This window comes from Musa acuminata, chromosome BXJ3-7, assembly GCF_036884655.1.
Source record: "Musa acuminata AAA Group cultivar baxijiao chromosome BXJ3-7, Cavendish_Baxijiao_AAA, whole genome shotgun sequence".
In the NCBI taxonomy this organism is placed as follows: Eukaryota; Viridiplantae; Streptophyta; class Magnoliopsida; order Zingiberales; family Musaceae; genus Musa; species Musa acuminata.
This window is the reverse complement of record NC_088355.1, coordinates 11,273,811-11,291,948: the sequence shown is the minus strand read 5'-3', so window position 1 is coordinate 11,291,948 and position 18,138 is coordinate 11,273,811. Positions and strand designations below refer to the sequence as shown.

Sequence of the window (18,138 nt, the reverse complement as noted above, 5' to 3'; positions counted from 1 at the left end):
AATAAAATAATCTAATAATTTAAGTAATTTTTCTATAGATATTTCAATATTTACATAAGGATAATTCATAACAAACTGAAATATGAACCTTACACAAGATTATTCCTCAAAGTCCAAAAAAGATACATGATACTATTCTTATATAATTTATATTGATTTTGCTAAATCTATACTATTACTATATTTATTTCTACCTTAAAAACTCTATCTTTAACCTTTTTTTTTTTGAAGGATTTTACACCTAAATTAGGTGTATCGTTCAGTACGCCTTGACATATCGCTCAATATACGATATCGTACCGTATCAAGCAAAGCTCGTAACATCGATACGGTATGATATTTCAATTAGAACCAATATATTTTTTTAATTAAAACATTGTTAAGGCTTTAGAAACCTTCAATGTGTACTAGTATCAAGATTATATTTTGTTTAGATCCGTAAATCTATTATATTTTGTTTAAATGTTGTGATCCCACCACTAAGCATAAATCTATAACTTTTTATGAATTCAAGAGGTGGATGTCCCTTGAAATATCTTGTTGTTTTATGTCCCGAATAGTTTATAAAATAGTTATCAATAAATGATAATTAATAAAATCACCCAAAAGACCCAAGGATGGTACAGTGGTTATGTTTCACGGGCTGAAAAATCTATTTTAATCAATTCGATCATTAATATTATTCCTACTAAAACTTTGCTCACTTCTAGCATGGCTAACAAAGTGCTTAGTAGAACCTGTTTGATTAGAGTTTGGGTGGTTTAGGAACTATGAATATTCATGCTTTTGAGAACACCATCTATGCCAAAAGAGCTCTTTCCTTGCTGAATAATGATACTTCTTTATATGGTTTCTAGAATAATAATGCCAGTATAGTTGTCTGAACCCTAAGATGGACGAAGACAAAACCTTTCGCGTTGTTAGGACCATGAGTCATTTTGTAATATTCTAGATTAATAATACTAGTATATGAAATGAACATTGATTGGGTTAGCAATATACCTGTTTATGCATGGCCTACTTACATTAATTAATGTTCTAAAAATAAGAAACTTTCAACAGGTGACCGAGTTCTTAGAAGATAATTAACGAAAAATTCATGTCTTGAATCAATTGTTCCATCCTATCTTGGTAGCTAAGATGTTAAACATTCATAATCCCTTAAAATCCAATGGACACTCATTCCTTCATACATGTATATGGCAAAAAATGCATATTAATTGATGAAAAAGAATACTTATCTCGATTAAGGATAGAGAGGATAGATTGATGACTCAGTTAAGAGGCAATTTGGAATCTCCGTACTCCATCAAAGTTAAATTAAAAAAAACTTCTCTAAACTTTCACATAGGTCAAATATTTTCGAAACATATTACACCAAACATGCATTATTTGATTCCTCCTTTGCCTAAGAATTTTGAAATTTATTGTAGCTAAAAACAAATATTACTTTTAACATTGGCAATGGTCGGTGGCGAGACCATTAAATTGATGTAAGCATAAAAATTATGATTATATTATTGTTATATAAAAAAAATTAATATCAGAATCGAAATCAAATAATAATATATTATGATTAAGATTATGTATCTTTGGATGTTATTCAAAAAATCTTTATCTAATATATAAATATATCATTTAGCGCTTCCGTTTAGCTTAACTATGATAAGAGTATATTCTGAGTTGAAGTTAATAATAGTAGACCCTTATATAAATCTATTTTAATATTTTTTTCACTTATATAATGTGGTACTCAATTGGGGAGTTAATAGTATGCATTTTCTTTCATGTTATTAAATCGGGGGATAAATTTAGTACCTATGTCATAGTAATTGTTTCTTGAACATAAGACAAATTTATGTTCTCCTCCACATATACCTAATACAAGTATAAGCTCCTCCACATATACCTAATATAAGCAGAAGCATGGAAGGATGATGCTGTAATCTTGGCTGGCTACATCGAGAAGGTGTAACAAAGAGGAAGGCTATCCATACATGTATATTAGTATTATACATGTCTTCAAACCTCACAACAGGAACAGGAATATGCAGTACAACATCTCAAAGTCAAAAGCGTACTACACAACTCCAAGTTAGAACAATTCGATCGATGATAAAAATGCATGAGTTGGAATCATGTACGCCCCCATATACCTCATATAAGCCAACACAGAGCCAATCTGCTATGCGAGCAAGGCAGCAATCTGTCATGGCGTCGACCACCATGAAAGCTGGACCTCGGTGGGCAATCCTGCTAGCGCTTCTCCTCCCCTTGCTGTCTTCCCAGGTCTACGGCCATGGCGGGGGCGACGACACCGACTCCGGTGATCAGCCGGTCAACCTGCGCGCTAAGGGCTTGGTCGCCGTCAAGATATGGTGCCTCGTGATCCTCCTCGTCAGCACCTTCGCCGGCGGGGTGTCGCCCTACTTCTTCCGGTGGAACGAGAGCTTCCTGCTGATGGGGACCCAGTTCGCCGGAGGCGTCTTCTTGGGCACCTCCCTCATGCACTTCCTGGCCGACGCCAGCAGCACCTTCATGGACCGCACGTCCAACCCCTACCCTTTCGCCTTCATGCTCGCCTCCGCCGGCTACCTGCTCACCATGCTCGGCGACTGCATCATCATCACGTTGACTCGGGGCGGGACGAAGGAGGAGAAAGTGGAGGCTGAGAGAGGGGGGGACTCTGACGGCCACAGGAACGAGGACGACCCCCATCTCCATCCGTCTTTCCTCAGGACCACATCCTTCGGAGACACACTGCTCCTCATCCTCGCGCTTTGTTTCCACTCTGTGTTCGAGGGGATAGCCATCGGAGTCTCAGGTTGGTGGCACCTCCTCCCGCAACATGGCAACTCCATTCACCCACTGACGTCTAATGCTGTGCTGCATCTTCTTCTTCAGACACAAAGGGCAGCGCATGGAGGAACCTGTGGACGATCAGTCTGCATAAGATCTTCGCCGCTATCGCCATGGGAATTGCACTGCTGAGGATGTTACCCAAGAGGCCGTTCCTGACGACGGTGGCCTACTCGCTGGCCTTCGCCATATCAAGCCCAGTGGGAGTCGGCATCGGGATCGCCATCGACGCCACGACGGAGGGATCAACGGCGGACTGGATATACTGCATCTCCATGGGTCTCGCCTGCGGCGTGTTCATCTACGTGGCCGTCAACCACCTCATAGCCAAGGGATTCAAGCCATACAAGCCAAGTTCCTTGGACACTCCCTTCTTCAAGTTCTTGGCGGTGCTCGCAGGGGTTGGAGTGATAGCTGTGGTGATGATTTGGGATTAATCATGGCGTGTTCGTGTTGTGGTCTCCGTGTTTGTATGTTTTCCTCTCACCGTTGGTTTCTTTGTGTTCGCTCAGCTTTATTGCTCGTTCGTCGGTGCTCATTTCCTCCTATAAGAATGATTCTCTGAATTGTGGATTCGAATAACACATTGGGTTCTGCTTTGTGCCACAATCATCAGATGGGAAGAGTAGTGACGATCGATATCGATTTCTAATATGAACATCTTATCTATGGATCACTACATATAGCCTCGTAATAGTGGCAAAACTAAACTGCTCTAGTACACCGATATGGAGCATTATTTAGCTAAAGGGCTTTATATTAACGAGGGAAGAATAAACATGAATCAACACTGCTTTTGAAACTTTGAGCATTCATTAGGGAGATGAGAACATAAATCAATATCGGTAGGAGTTGTTTTTATGAATAATCGACAAAGGAATTTATTTGTAGGGTTCGGTAAGTATTTCTATGAGTCCTAATCTTATTCAGAACATAAACTCCTTAGAAAATTAGGATTTATTTCCATAAATATAACCTGAGTCTTAAAATTATAGTGAAAGAGAGGTGTTGCTGGGAGGATCTTTATAGTAGATGTAGAGAGAATTAAGAGAATATATTTATTTAGACTTATATGAGAATATGTACAAGAGGAGTCATGCTTGAATTAAGATAATTTAAGTGAATTATAATTTTTCTCATATAGTAAAGAATTTATTTATTTATTTTTTCTGTAGATGCGAATTATCGGATTTCGTTAATATATTTTTTGATTGTTAATCTTTACATTTTCTTTTGGTTTCTAAATTCTTCTCTCCTTACTAATGAAATATCACATTAATTAGTATAAGTACATCGTAGTAGATTTCTGCAGGCATTTCCTCTCTCTCTCTCTCTCTCTCTCTCTTAGTAACTTGTTCTCTACCATGAGCATGCACGAGAAAGAAAAGGAACGGAGGACTATCGTGTACCATATTCAACACAGTGAACCACATGAACTAACACACCTTCGAAGAAGAAGAAGAAGAAGAAGAAGAAAGAACATTTGGCTAGAGAATGACTCCATGGTGATGTACCCACTCATCTTCTTCCTCCTCTGGTGATGCAATAGACAGCAGAAACAGAAGAAGAAGAAGAAAGAACATTTGGCTAGAGAATGACTCCATGGTGATGTACCCACTCATCTTCTTCCTCCTCTGGTGATGCAATAGACAGCAGAAACACGTAGAGCGGCAATCCGACCACCAAGCTCAAACTTATTTATATTATCCGCAGAAACATCTGGTGGTGATGTACCCACTCATCTTCTTCCTCCTCTGGTGATGCAATAGACAGCAGAAACACGTAGAGCGGCAATCCGACCACCAAGCTCAAACTTATTTATATTATCCGCAGAAACATCTGGGGGCGGAACTCTTGGGATCCACATGCCATGCCTTCCATTTGACCTCAGAAAGCTTACGACCTCCATAAACTAGCATATTGAGATCCGTCGCTGGAGAGATCGTAATCCATACAACGACGACGACGAGCCGCAAGTCAAATCCTTTCCTGTTGCTTTCCGACTATAAACTAGTCGAAATCAGTGTATCTGCTCATGTCATATATTATCATCAGAAACCTTTGTTTGAAACGAGTGCAGATTATTGCCACAAACATCACTTTCATAGATCTCATTTTTGACAGATACTTAATTAATTCTATTTTATTTTTATTCTGATATTGTGTTCTTGTGATAAATGGTTTTTATTGTTTCCTCTTATGTTATTCTTTTATATCATTTTTTTTTCTTTCTGATGGTGTACATTTTTTTCCTTGGATTTGAGTTCTATTCCAGTTGAAATCTATTATTATTTTTATTTTTATTCTGATATTGTTTTCTTGTGTTAAATGGTTTTTTATTCTTTTATTGAAATGTTTATTATAAATTAGTATGTCTATTTAAGTTTTTTCTCTTACATCATTTTTTGTTCTATCTGAAAGTGTACAATTTTATCCCATTCTTGAAATATACATACATACATATTATTTATTTATTTATTTTCCTTCTGATGTTATCTTCTTGTGCTAAATGGTTTTTATTGTTTCCTCTAAATGTTCATCATGCATACTTATGTGTCTATATGTTATGCTCTTACATTATTTTTATGTTCTCTCTGATAGATAGTGAATACATTTTTCTTCCCCTTGGATTGGAATCCTGTTCTTGACAAAAACTTGGACATTTTTCCTTTCATTTTTGTTCAGATACTATTTTCTTGTTCTAAATGGTTTTTTCTATTGTTTCCTTGAAATGTTTATTATACATCATTATGTTATTTTCTTACATCACTTTTTGTTCTATCCAATTGTGTGCACACTATTTTCTTGGACTCGAATCCCATTTCTTGATAAAATCTTGGATTTTTTTTCTTTTATTTTTGATCAGATATTATTTTTGCGTGCTAAATGGTTGGTTTTCTTTAAAGTTTTACTACACATTTTTTATGTTTTTGTTCTATCTGATAATGTATATATATACATATATATTCTTGGCTTCGAATCCACAAAATCTTGGATTTATTTTATTTATTTTTTTCATTGTGATATTATTTTTCTTGTTTTCTATAAGTGTTTATTTGTTCTATCTGGTACATTTTTGTTTCTTGAATTCCAGTCTCATTCTTGAAAAAAACTTGGATTTTTTTCCTTTCATTTTTGTTCAGATACTATTATTTTCTTGTTCTAAATGGTTTTTATTATTTTCTCTAAATGTTTATTCACTTTTTGTTCCATCTGGTAGTGTTCATTTTTTTTTCCCCCTTGCATTCGAATACCATTCTTTACCCAAAAAAAAAAAGGATTTTTTTTCCTTTTATTTTCGTTCCGATATCATCTTCTTGTTCTAAATGGTTTTCCATTTTTTTTAAATAAATGCTTCTCATACATTATTATGTTTCTTTATTCAGTTTTCTTACATCATCTTTTTTATTTTTTGGCAAAAGGGTAAGAGAAAATTTGTTGACAAGTAAAGAAACATTATACTTTACGACTAAAAAAAATGAAAAAAAAAATAATTTTAGCATGAATATATGTCGGATGAGTTTTTGAACCTTCAATTATTTTTGTTTTGTTTACCCTAAATATTTGTCTCACATTAACAATATTTTTCATATATTTTGTTTTTTCCAAGCTTTTTTTGCTGCTTTTTGTACCATTTAATAGCAATTTATTGCTCACTGTTACTTGCACTGTTTTGAAGATGTTGTTCCGACTAGATTCTTCAACCCATGACTTTGACAACCTTTGACTTCTCTAACCCTAGTTTTGGTCAACAAAAAGTTCTTACAGTTCCTTCCAAAAAGTTCTTACATGTCACTGACAAAGTCAAAAGCCATATACTGCGAGCACCAATGCATGTCAAACATTCTCCCCCTTCTCTTCAATCTGTAATCTGACAGATGTTTTCCAAAACCTCATTCCTCAGTTCTCAAGCCTGTAATCACTATGTTCTGTTCACAGCATGGTGTCCAAAACTTGTTCCTTAAGCTTGTCCAGAGAAAGGCTGATACATCAGTTCTCACAGCACAACAAAGAAAGCAAGTAGAAATTAAACAGGATTTAAGCTTGCAACAAAAAAATAATAATAAAAGAGAGAGAAAAGAAAAGAAAATTCTGCACTAAAAGTTAAATGGTGGCAGATACTTCAAGCAAGCCAATAAATGCAAAGTTCAGCGATCACAACTGATCTCTGAAGTCTTCTCTGCAAAACAACAGGATTCACAAGATGAACAGTGTGCAGAATCTAAGCAGGTTTGACAAGGGAAGTGTTGTGGTTGAGGTTACAAGCCCAAGAGGACACACATTGCATCATGCACAGATGCTGTCTGGCACATCTCTTTTAGCTCACTGGCCAAGTAGGACAACAGGCTTTAATCAGTAGAAAGTTATGCCATCTAATTAGCTGGAAGAGGAGGTACAGAGGACAAATTTTGGAAGGAGCAGCACCAATCAATCCCCTCAATGATTAAGAAAAGCCAAACTACATGACAAACAGATTTTAAGAAGGCCAACCACCACCTATCAGTCTGTCTGTCTGTCAAGTTAATTAGGCCAAAAAGGTTAAGATGGCATCTTAAAAAGCTGCATTCATTCAAGATATAAGAAATCCTCCAGAGCATGATCCTAACATGAAGCCAGGGAATAACATTTCATAGCAATTCAACAATGTCACTGGAATCAGTGATGCTGGAGTCAGTCTGGCTTGATTAATGATCACATATACAACAACAAATTTAATATAACCAAAACAAAGAGTTGCTCCGCATCAATCTATACTAAAATCAAGTTTTCTAACGTAATCGATCTATACTAAAATCAAGTTTTCTAACGTAATCCCTCCCATGTTCAATGGCTCAAATCGGTAACCGATAAGAATGAAATAATAAAATATTTCATGAAATATTCTCTAGGTATTTTGGATCAAGTTTTATCTTCTCACTACTGACCGTATTGTCGAACCCGAACCACTATCAGAAAAAAAATATTTCCGGTATCAGCATGATAAGATGATCCTATCATTCATGCTTTGTGTACAAACCTGCTTTCCAGTGCAAGTGTAGCCATTAAGCTCCAAGTATCCCTTCTGTTGTCATAGATCTCAGCAAGGATTTTAGAATCAACCTCAACAAGGGGTTTGATCCCAAGATATGCAAATTTTAGCTGAGCAAATTCGAGTTTTTATTTTTATTTTTCTTTGCTCATGCAATCTGATAAAAGTGGAGGGTTCAAGAACAACCTCAGATTTTACAGGTACATAACTATCAGCCACCTTCAAGCAAGTTCACATGATCCAAGACAGGATATAACTTTGACTGGTCCCAAAAGGAATGATGGATTCAGCTCGCATTCTTCAACTCTGTTACAATCTGAAGGAAGAACACAAAAGAATTGGTCAGTGGATAGAGCAGACTGTAGTCAGGAGATACTGCTGAGCCTCACACAAGGATAGGAGCTTTCAACATGAACATCTACTTGATTCTTTCGGACGACAACTTCAGTGATACAGAGCAGGAAATGCTACTACAATGTTCAGAGGTATCCATTTATATACAGCGGTAACATATGTGAAATCTTTCGCATACCGCCATCAAGCAATCACATTGGCGTTGTCATCCCAATTGGTGGATCGATTCCTCGATCGCCTCCTTAGAAATGAACCACTTCCGTGCCTGTGAGACGACGCAGGATGAGATGCTGAGCTCGGCCGCGAAGAAGATGAAGCCGAACGTGACAGCCTGAAGGACGAGAAGAAATTGCGGATAGCTCGACCAATTCCTCCGCTCCCCCTCGACCGACTACTTGTCGAGGACCACGAGATCCTTCTTGGAGCTCCGCTGCTGTTGAACCCACCATCCATCTCGGTGTACACCACCGGAAACTCTCGTTCCCCGGCTCTCCTACCACCTGAGAACCTCCCCACGGCAAACCCCCCACCTGGAAGTCGCCATATCGTCAGCCCGACTGTCTCCTCCTCGTTCCCGGCAGCCGCCGCCTGCTCATCTCCTTCTGCCCCCGTCGCACCCTGTGCTTGCACGTCCGTCGGCAGCTCATGGCGGCAAACGGGGCATGAGTTCCGGAGCGAAAGCCATGGCAAGATGCAATCTTGATGATAGATGTGCTTGCAGGGCATCTCCCGGGCCTCGGTCCCAAGCTCGAACGCGTCCATGCAGATGGCGCAATGGCAGTCTCTCCCGATATGGTCGTCGACGATCTCTACGGTAGGCATCGACTCGATGGCGGTCTTCGATGCTGGCGGGTGCTCGCACCCCCTTCCTCGACCGATGCCGTTGATCTCGATCTGGGCGAGCTGCTCGAGCAGGCGGTCGAAGCCCGAGCCCATTAGGAAATCCGAGATGCTTTCCGGCAAGGGGCGGAGGCCGGATCCGGTACCGTCGTCGTAGTAGAGCTCGAAGCTGGTGGTGGTGGCTCGATCCGCGTCGCGGGCGCCGCCCTCGGACGGGCCGCGGAGGACGATAACCGGATTAAAGTGGAAGCGGTTGCCGGCGGACGTGCGGCGGTTTCGACGGAACCTGAGCTCCGAGGTGTGGCGGGGCGCGGCGGCCGCCGCGGACCAGTCACCGCCAAGCGCGTGAGCGTCGGTGGAGGGCACCCGGCGCCGGCGGGGCTCAGCGGCGGGGAAAAGGCGGGGAGGAGGGCTGCCCACCTCCTCGAGGAAGCCGCCGTCGCAGTTGGGGCAAACGATAGCATCCTGCGGCCACACCCGGACGAATCGGCTACATCGATAGCACCAGTAGGACGACGCCATCGCCATGGAACAAGGCACCGAAACGTATACGAACAGCCACAAAGATCCCAACTTTCCCTCCGAGAACGAGCAAATCAGAAGCAAAAACCCCTCAAAAACCGATCTTTCGAACGAATCCCTCAAAATAACTATTCAAACGACTCTCCGACCCTAAAAAAACTCAAGATTTCCAGAATCGAAGGTAAAATCCCCCCCGATCCCTTCAACGATTCGTGACCAGATCCTTCCGAAGCGGAGGCAAAAACCACGTCGGGTGGAGAAGCAGGAAGAGGACAGGGAGGAATGCGGGAGAGGGAGCGAGAGGGGTAATTGGGCGCTTTATTACTGGCGACGACGCATCGATGGCGGAACCGGGTGACCGCGATTGATACTGACGCCGTCAAGGTGCACAACGTGGACCGGATGCCGCTGGGTCAAAGTGGAGAGGAGGGAGCTGAAGCCGCTTCGGAGTCAGAAGACCCGACGCAGACGGGCCCTCGTTGTCCCCTCAGCCGCCTCCATTCACGTTCCTGGAAGATGCTGCGAACGCGCACAAGCCTTTCTTTGTGCCGTTGTCATAAAAAAGCCCCCAACTTTGAGCTACTCACTCAGCATCTCTCGTAAAGACTCCGCTTTTCCTCTCCTCCCTCCCTCCTTTCCCCACTCTTTCTTCCCCTCCGGAGCTCAGACCAAGGATGGTTGACTGCACGTGAGCCATTCCCGTTGCCAGGTGTGCCCAAAATGCTCCTCGTTACACTGTTTCTTATCCTCCTCTGCTGTCGCCGCTGCAGCCCACTACCGAGACCAAAACAATGGGCTGAGAGACTTCTGTTCGATTCAGGGCCACCAGTTTGGTGCCAGAGATCTTTTCGTTGAAGTGTGAGCTTGTCATCTTCTCCATCATCCATTTGTCCTCGGACAAGCCCCATTAGAATAAGCAAGACGAAAGCAAATTGCCAAGAGCAAAAGGGTAGCACAGCATTGGCATGCCCAAAACCTGTTCTGTAGTGCCGCTTCTCTGACCTTTTCCTGTGGATCGTGCAATTTGTGGTCCGAATCGCGCATGACTCGAGACTCAACGGTGGAATGCCAGCTGATGGCTCAAGTTTATTCCCATAAACAAATCTCGTTAAGCAAAGTATTAATCCCTCATAGGAGTAAGAATGATTCTTAGCGATGGGACAAGTTGCTGGGGAACTCAATATCCAAAGCTTCTTGATCGATGAACTAAGCAACAGCAATTATAAATCTGCTACTTGCCTTCACCTCAGAATTGCCCCTAAGCAACAACATCCTGACATCTCAGAGCTGAAAGTGTTGTTGATTCACATCAGCATTTTGACAGCAAGACAAGAGTGCTCACCTTCCACAGTTCCTGAAGTCTTTGACTGAGAGTTCTTGAAGGAGAAGTATCCTCCAAATGATTAAAATAGGTTGATGGCAAGTTCGCTTCAGGGATCAGCTGCCATCCTGCTGTCACACTGAGGTCCATCACATATCTCAACTTGGTTGCTTGTATATATAATAGATATTTGTATTGGTTTTCATGGATTATGGGTTTCCTATAAATTCTTTTTGAAATATATGTGCCCTAGACATTTATTTATTTATCTGTTTATTTTATTTTATTTTATTTATTTATTTGTTTTCTGAAGTTGGTATGGATTTGACTCTTCTAGAAGCAGACTGAGCACCAAGTAATGTGATCTACAAACTGAAGCACTGGATTGGGTGTTGCTCTAATGTAATGGATAAGAACCTGATTCAAGTGGGTCCCACTTGGGCCTCATTCTTTTATGCATGGTTGATTGTAAGATCTTCCAAAAATATTTTATTTTTATTATAGAGAAGAAGGAAAAGAAATTGCTGATGAAGTCAGCAAAGCTGGCAGATTAGGATTAGGGACCTGATTAGGTAAATAATTTATTTACCTGTGAGGTTCTAGAGAATTCTTTTGTAAAGCAACATCACATCACACGTAACAGTTTGAAGATACGTCACACTTATTTGATTGATACATTTGTGGTCGCGAGTTCAAGACGTGTCATTACCTTATGATCATAGTCTAATGATTCAATGACCGATATCACAGTTTATTAATAGTCGGACAACTCGCATAATATTTATTGTAGTCTCAACTTAATGGTGATATAAGAATAAATATAGGCCTAATAGAAAGTCAATTCCAACATAAGAATAAATGACGCATATAGCAAGAGATACTATACCTATGAGTTAAGATGAAGATGCCAAAGTATTGAGCTAAGCTGTCTTAATAGCTAAGACTCTGGACAGGTCAATCTCATAAAGTCTGCCACACACCATCTTTGATTCCTCGAACGATCGGATAAACCATTTGGAATTGACCCATATACAAAATGAAGTCATTGTGCCATGAAGAGAAGTGACGGAAACTTCTCTCTCTCTCTCTCTCTCTTACTGGACATTCTCCAAGAAACTTCGCTGATGCCGTGCTTAGAGGAATGGAAGCACCTAAACTTATTGCCCAGAAAACGTTTGATCAATCAAATGAGTTGGTGGTCTATTTACTTTGAGAACAACCCTCTTTTTTTTTTTTTTTTCTCTTGTGTTTGACTTATAAAGATGATACAGTGGTGACTCTATTTGGTAATCACCATACCAAATATTCGACTGACAGTGATACTGTTGGGATCCAGAGATCGGCACTAAGAGGTAGGGGGCTGAATTAGTGCAGCGATAAAATTATGTCTTCGAAAATTTTCGTATGATAAAATCTCTTTACGTTGAAAACGATTTTAGAAATTTAACTTGAAAGCATATGAAAATGTAGTGACTAAGTAAAGTAGTTTGCAGTATGTAAATGACAACAATAGAAATACAAACTAGATTTTTAAAGTGGTTTGGTCAACGTGACCTACATCCACTTTCGGCTTCCTCTTCCGACGAGGTTACCGGCATCCACTAGAGGCATTCCTTTAATAGGCGAAGGCTAATATCCACTAGAGGATATTTCTAGAGAGATTACAACAGCGTTTTTCTACTTTTAAACTCTCTGTACTTGTGTACTTTAACCAGGGATGAGAAGGATATTTATAGGCTTCAAGTTGATTCAAACTTGGAGCCTAAAACTTTCCCATCCTGGGTTCCCCGAGCACGGGTGGTACCACCACCCAGTGTCAGTCTGACACTGATACTGTACCACTGCCTGACATAGTCTCAAAGATTGTGCCATGACGGTGAGACTTCTTAGGGCACTATTTGGGCTTCTTATTGGGCCCAACATAGTCCTTTTACGGGCCTAGTTGACCCAAATCCAAACCCAATTACGTGCTAATTACGATTCCTAAGACATTTGTTAAGCTAATCAAGTCCCTATGTCTTGGTTTCTTCCGGCGAACTTCTGATGAGCTTTCGGCAATGTTCCGGTCGACTCCCGGCAAGCTTCTGGACTTCACGACGATGTTCTTGGTGAGTTCCAACCAGCTTCTTTAGCAAGCTCTGAGACTTCTTGACTGGATCCGTCAAAACTTCCGACGAACTCCCAACTGTTAGGATCAGAGTGGCACTAAGAGGGAGGGGGGTGAATTAGTGCAGCGGATTAAAACTCGTAAGTTTGAAAACAAATTCGTAAATACAAGGAGATTTTATTTTGATAGTAACTTGAGTAAAATGAGAAAATGAAATCCGAAAGCTAGCAGTAGTGTAGATAATAATTTCAGGAAGGTAAATACTCACACATTCAAGGAACGTACCAATTTAAAGTGGTTCGGTCAAAATGACCTACATCCACTTGCGAAGCCTTCTTCAATGAGGCTCCCAACTTCCACTAGCAAATCACTTTGAAGGGGAAGGACAAATACCCCTCTTACAACCTTTTTACAAATGGTTCACACTCTTACAAATCTTCAACGAAAAGGAAGGAGGTGAACACTCAAGCAATTGAAAACAAGGCTTGCCAAAAACTTTACAAAGGCTTTTGTCTCAATCTAATGCTTCTCAAAGGTTGTAATCTCAGCTGATAATTGAGGGGTATTTATATGCCCCAAGAGGATTCAAATTTGGGCTCCAAATTTTGAATTCTCTTGCGTTCCCGAGGTTGGCGGTGCCACCGCCCGACCTCTCGGGTGCTGGGCGGTGCCACCGCTTAGTCCAGCGGTGCCATCGCTTAGTTCTCAGGTTTTGGGCGGTGCCACCACCTAATCTGGCGGTGCCATCGCCTACACTATTTCAGCTCAATGGTTAGGCTCCAAACTTGGCCCAAACCAGTCTGAACTCGGGCCCAATTGGCCCCTACTTGGGTTATAGGATTAACACCTAATCCTAACCCTAATTAACATGCTAAATACGAATTTAAAGACATTTTCTAAGCTATTACAAAGTCTACAAGTCAAGACTTTTTCCGCGCGAGCTTCCGGCGGTCTTCCGACGAACTCTCGAAAACCATTCTGCGGACTCCCGACAAGCTCCTAGACTTCACGATTTGATCTTGGCGAGTTCCGATAAGCTTCTTCGGCAAGCTCCGATCTTTCTCGGTAAGCTCTGCAAACTTCCAACGAACCTTCTGGCGAGCTTCCAAAAAATCCTTTGGCAAGTTCCCTACTCATTCTTGGCTAGTTTCGGCAGTATTCCCGACGAACCTTCGGACTTCCGTCGAACTCTCGAACTCGCAACGAATCCTTCGCGCTTGACTCCGACACTTTGTTTCACTTTATGTCTTCGTCGTTATCGTAGTTAATCCTGCACACACAAGCCAAAACTCTACTCCGATCTAGACAATTATTACAATGCGAATTGACATTCTGTTGCCCGGCACGTCATTGGTTGGCGCTTCGTCCGATTCTTCAGCGCATCATCCTCTCTTGCAGCTTGTTGCCCAATCGACGGTTGACCTCTACAACCCCGATATCCTTGGCGCAATTCCGCTCTCCTTGGCCCGATGCCGGACGTCCGAAGCCTTCTGCCGTCCAATATCCTAACGTGATCTCCTTCGTCGCAACGTCAATTCCTCCTGCGTCAACTGTCTAATCCTGATCGAGTAGACCTGCATCACTTAAAATGCAGTTAAACATCTAAACATAATTAATTAGTTTCATCATCAAAATCCGAGATTCAACAATCTCCCCCTTTTTGATGATGATAACTAATTGATGACTAACGGAGTTAACCTTAACTCTCCGGAGTTTAACCAAACTCCCCCTATCAATATGTCATTGATAGAACACTTGGTTTATCCCAAATCCAAGTAACATTCATCACATGTTATGATAAACATTTAAACCATCATGCAAATATATAAAATATTCAATTCAATGCATGAAGTCATCAATATACTTTTCCCCCTATGTCATCAACAAAAAGGAGAAGTAGCTCTAGCTAGTTTAAAAGATATGCAAGTTTTTGCAACATGAAACTAGATTTTCATCACAACATATAAGCATAAAAGCATAGCAAGATTCTTAAGTTCAATCATGGCAATTCAACACTTGATTTTTTGTGTAAGATTGCACTTTGTTTTTCTTTCCGAGTAACAATATTTATGATGTTTGATATAGCAAATTTCTTCATTATAATGATCGAGCTATTAAATTCTTCATTCAAGTATGCAAGCTAGCAATAACTTTCTCCCCCTTTGTCAATGTCAAAAAGAAGGAGAGGAACCAATGATTTAGACTTTTACATCAACTTTGCATCAATCAATATTTCAATCATCACATGATGCATATAAGACAATAATACAAAGAAATCATTTCATGAAGGATATCAAAGTGAAAATTCACCAAGGATCACATGATACAATCGCAAATCATGATATCATTATGCGATACATCATGAGATGATAATTTATCATATCAATGAAAGATATCAATTGTTAAACATGATATGATAATAGTCTCAAAAATTTCAATTTGCGATACATTGTGATACACTAAAAAATTTAATGCAATGCTTTTAAGGATATCAACCTATTTTTGATACAAAGCATGGCAAGAGCAATTTTATTGCAAGTTTTCTAAATTTTGCACTTTTTGCTTCTTTCGATAGGCAAGATCTTTCTTCTCTTTTTGAGAAGTGCAAGCTTGCAAGTTTTACTTCCTTAGCATGCTAGGAAGTTTATTTTCATTTTCAATGCACAAGCTAGCAAAACCTTCTCCCCCTTTATCAAAGTCAAAAAGAAAGGAAGGACTCAATGACTAAAAATTTCAACCATTCAACAAGCTAAATATGCAAAGAATTTATTAAATATATCAATAAGGATCAATTCATGAATACCAAAGATATGATTCATGGTTCATTAAAATTCTTCTTAACAAGTTCACGATCAAGATTCATATAATTCATAATAAAGCAAATTGATGTACAATAATCACATAAGGCATACAAGACAAAGAAATCTTGTTATTTCTATATTATGAAATATATGATATCAAGGCTCATGATTCATTTGAAAAGATATAGCTCAAAGAGCAACTTAAACATTCTTATCAAGATCACATTTTAAAATATTCCAAGTATCAAGTGTTTAGAGATAAAAAGTTCAATACATTGTATGAAAAAAATATAATATCAAGTTTTTTCATCATGCAATGTAGCAATTAAATATTTACAAGTTCAGCATTTTTGCTTTTCTTGAGATAGCAACCGTTTGCTTCTCAACAGGCTAGCAATTTTTACGATATGCAAGTTTTACTACATACAAGCTAGCAAATTTAAAGATTTGTAAGTTAGCATATTTGCTTTTCTTTGCGATGTGCATGATAGCATTTCTTTGTAATGTTCAAGATAGCACATTGTACATTATACTAACTAACAAATTAAAGATGTTCAAGGAAGCAAGCTCTTTCTTCTCTTTTGAGAAGTGTCATTTTTGCTTCCTTAGTAAAATGCCAACCTAGTAAGGGACAATGTTTTACATGAGGCAAGCAAACAATTTGCGAAGTGTTACATTTGCATCTTCTCTTTAGATGTGCAAGAAAGTAAGCAAGTTTTTGCATTTTCTTGACTTGTGCAAGCTAGCTAATTTCTTTTTGAGATGACCCTTTACATCAATTCAAGATAGCACATTAGCAACTCTTTCTCCCCCTTTGTCATTGGCAAAAGGAAAGGAAGATTCAAGTCATGAATATCAAAATAATAATTTTATCATGAATATTTCATCATTGCGTGCATCATTATCATACGTTAAAGTATTGCATATATAATACCAAATCATCATATATATTTTTAAAACATATAAACTCATCATGCATGATTCCAAATCATCATTCATATTATTTCAATCATTGTTTCAATCATCACTATAACTGATCATGCACAAAATGTAAAATCATCTAACATGAAACAAACATTTATTTTCAAAATATTTATCACTATTTTCATGTATGATAATAAAGTATTCATGATACCGAACATTAAATCAATATTTTTAAGTATTTATCACTTCATGATTGTTGGTACCAAACATTTATCATTTAAAGCATTCATGATACACATCATATACAATACATCACATACATCATCATAATAAAAAACATATGCATCATTCCAAATCATAAACATTTCAAATCATCATGGTATTAATCTGTTAAATTGCATCCTGCCATGCATGATCATAATTTTTTCCCATTTTATCATTGTAAACAAGAAAGAATAAGGGAAGAACAAAATAATGCATAATATTTCAATTATTTCAAGGCATATAAGCCATAAATCCAATGGCATCATGTCATGAAAGATAAGACCTCTTGAATTACAAAAGACATGATTCATTTTATCAAATATCTTCTTTAAATAAAATATTAAGAAAAATCGTAGGAGTACAAAGAAGAGATCTTGTTTTAAAAGAAAATCAAGTAATAAATCCAAGAAATCAAGATCATAATTTGAATACAAACTCATTCAAATTCAAATAATCAAATTCATCAAAATCTCAACATTACTTTCAAGAGATTCAAAATGGTATACATAGATTTAGCATAATAAACATCAAGATCAATAGGATAGAGAAAAATGATTTTTCAAGGAAAAACTATTTTTCTCTTTTTAGTTATTTCAATTCATATGATTTTATTTCACTTATACCAAATAAAAACATGTATCATGTTTAAAACCGAAAGTGTAAGATTTATTATAACAAAGATTAATAAGGTACTTTCATTATGGTAAAAATCAATAATCCATAAATCACAAGATTCATCATGCATAATTTTGAAATTTATTAAGCATGATCATTATGCATGACACTAAAATATGGTTTCAAAATGTTTAATATTTTTATTACATCATTATGCAATGGTTTCATTGAACATAATTTTGAATGATTCTTATAGATAACTAAAACTTCTTTAGTTTTAATTTATGTGATTTGACTTTATATTAGCATGCTCAAGTTTTGTTCTTATGTCAAAAACATACATCATGTTTGAAAACCAAAGATAAGGTTCATAAGAAAATCAAGCATTCCATATAAAAATCATGTATCATCATTGAAAGTCAATATGGAAATCATCGAAATACACATTCTTACTTCTCAAGCACATATATATGATTATTTAAATCTAACATTTTATTCTATT

General features: G+C 38.5%; 2 protein-coding genes across 2 annotated transcripts; one reads left to right on the top strand and one right to left on the bottom strand.

Annotated features, from left to right (window-relative positions):
- Positions 1–2,142: 2,142 nt before the first annotated feature.
- LOC103991705 (zinc transporter 1) lies at positions 2,143–3,441 on the top strand. The gene is made up of 2 exons (XM_009411234.3): positions 2,143–2,824; positions 2,905–3,441. Exons 1-2 carry the CDS (start codon positions 2,188–2,190, stop codon positions 3,294–3,296), a joined length of 1,029 nt encoding a protein of 342 aa, XP_009409509.3. The 5' UTR covers positions 2,143–2,187; the 3' UTR covers positions 3,297–3,441.
- A 4,710-nt stretch (positions 3,442–8,151) lies between these two features.
- LOC135643508 (E3 ubiquitin-protein ligase RDUF1-like) lies at positions 8,152–11,055 on the bottom strand. Its single transcript, XM_065160539.1, has one exon. It carries the CDS (start codon positions 9,608–9,610, stop codon positions 8,426–8,428), a length of 1,185 nt encoding a protein of 394 aa, XP_065016611.1. The 5' UTR covers positions 9,611–11,055; the 3' UTR covers positions 8,152–8,425.
- Between the last annotated feature and the right edge of the window lie 7,083 nt (positions 11,056–18,138).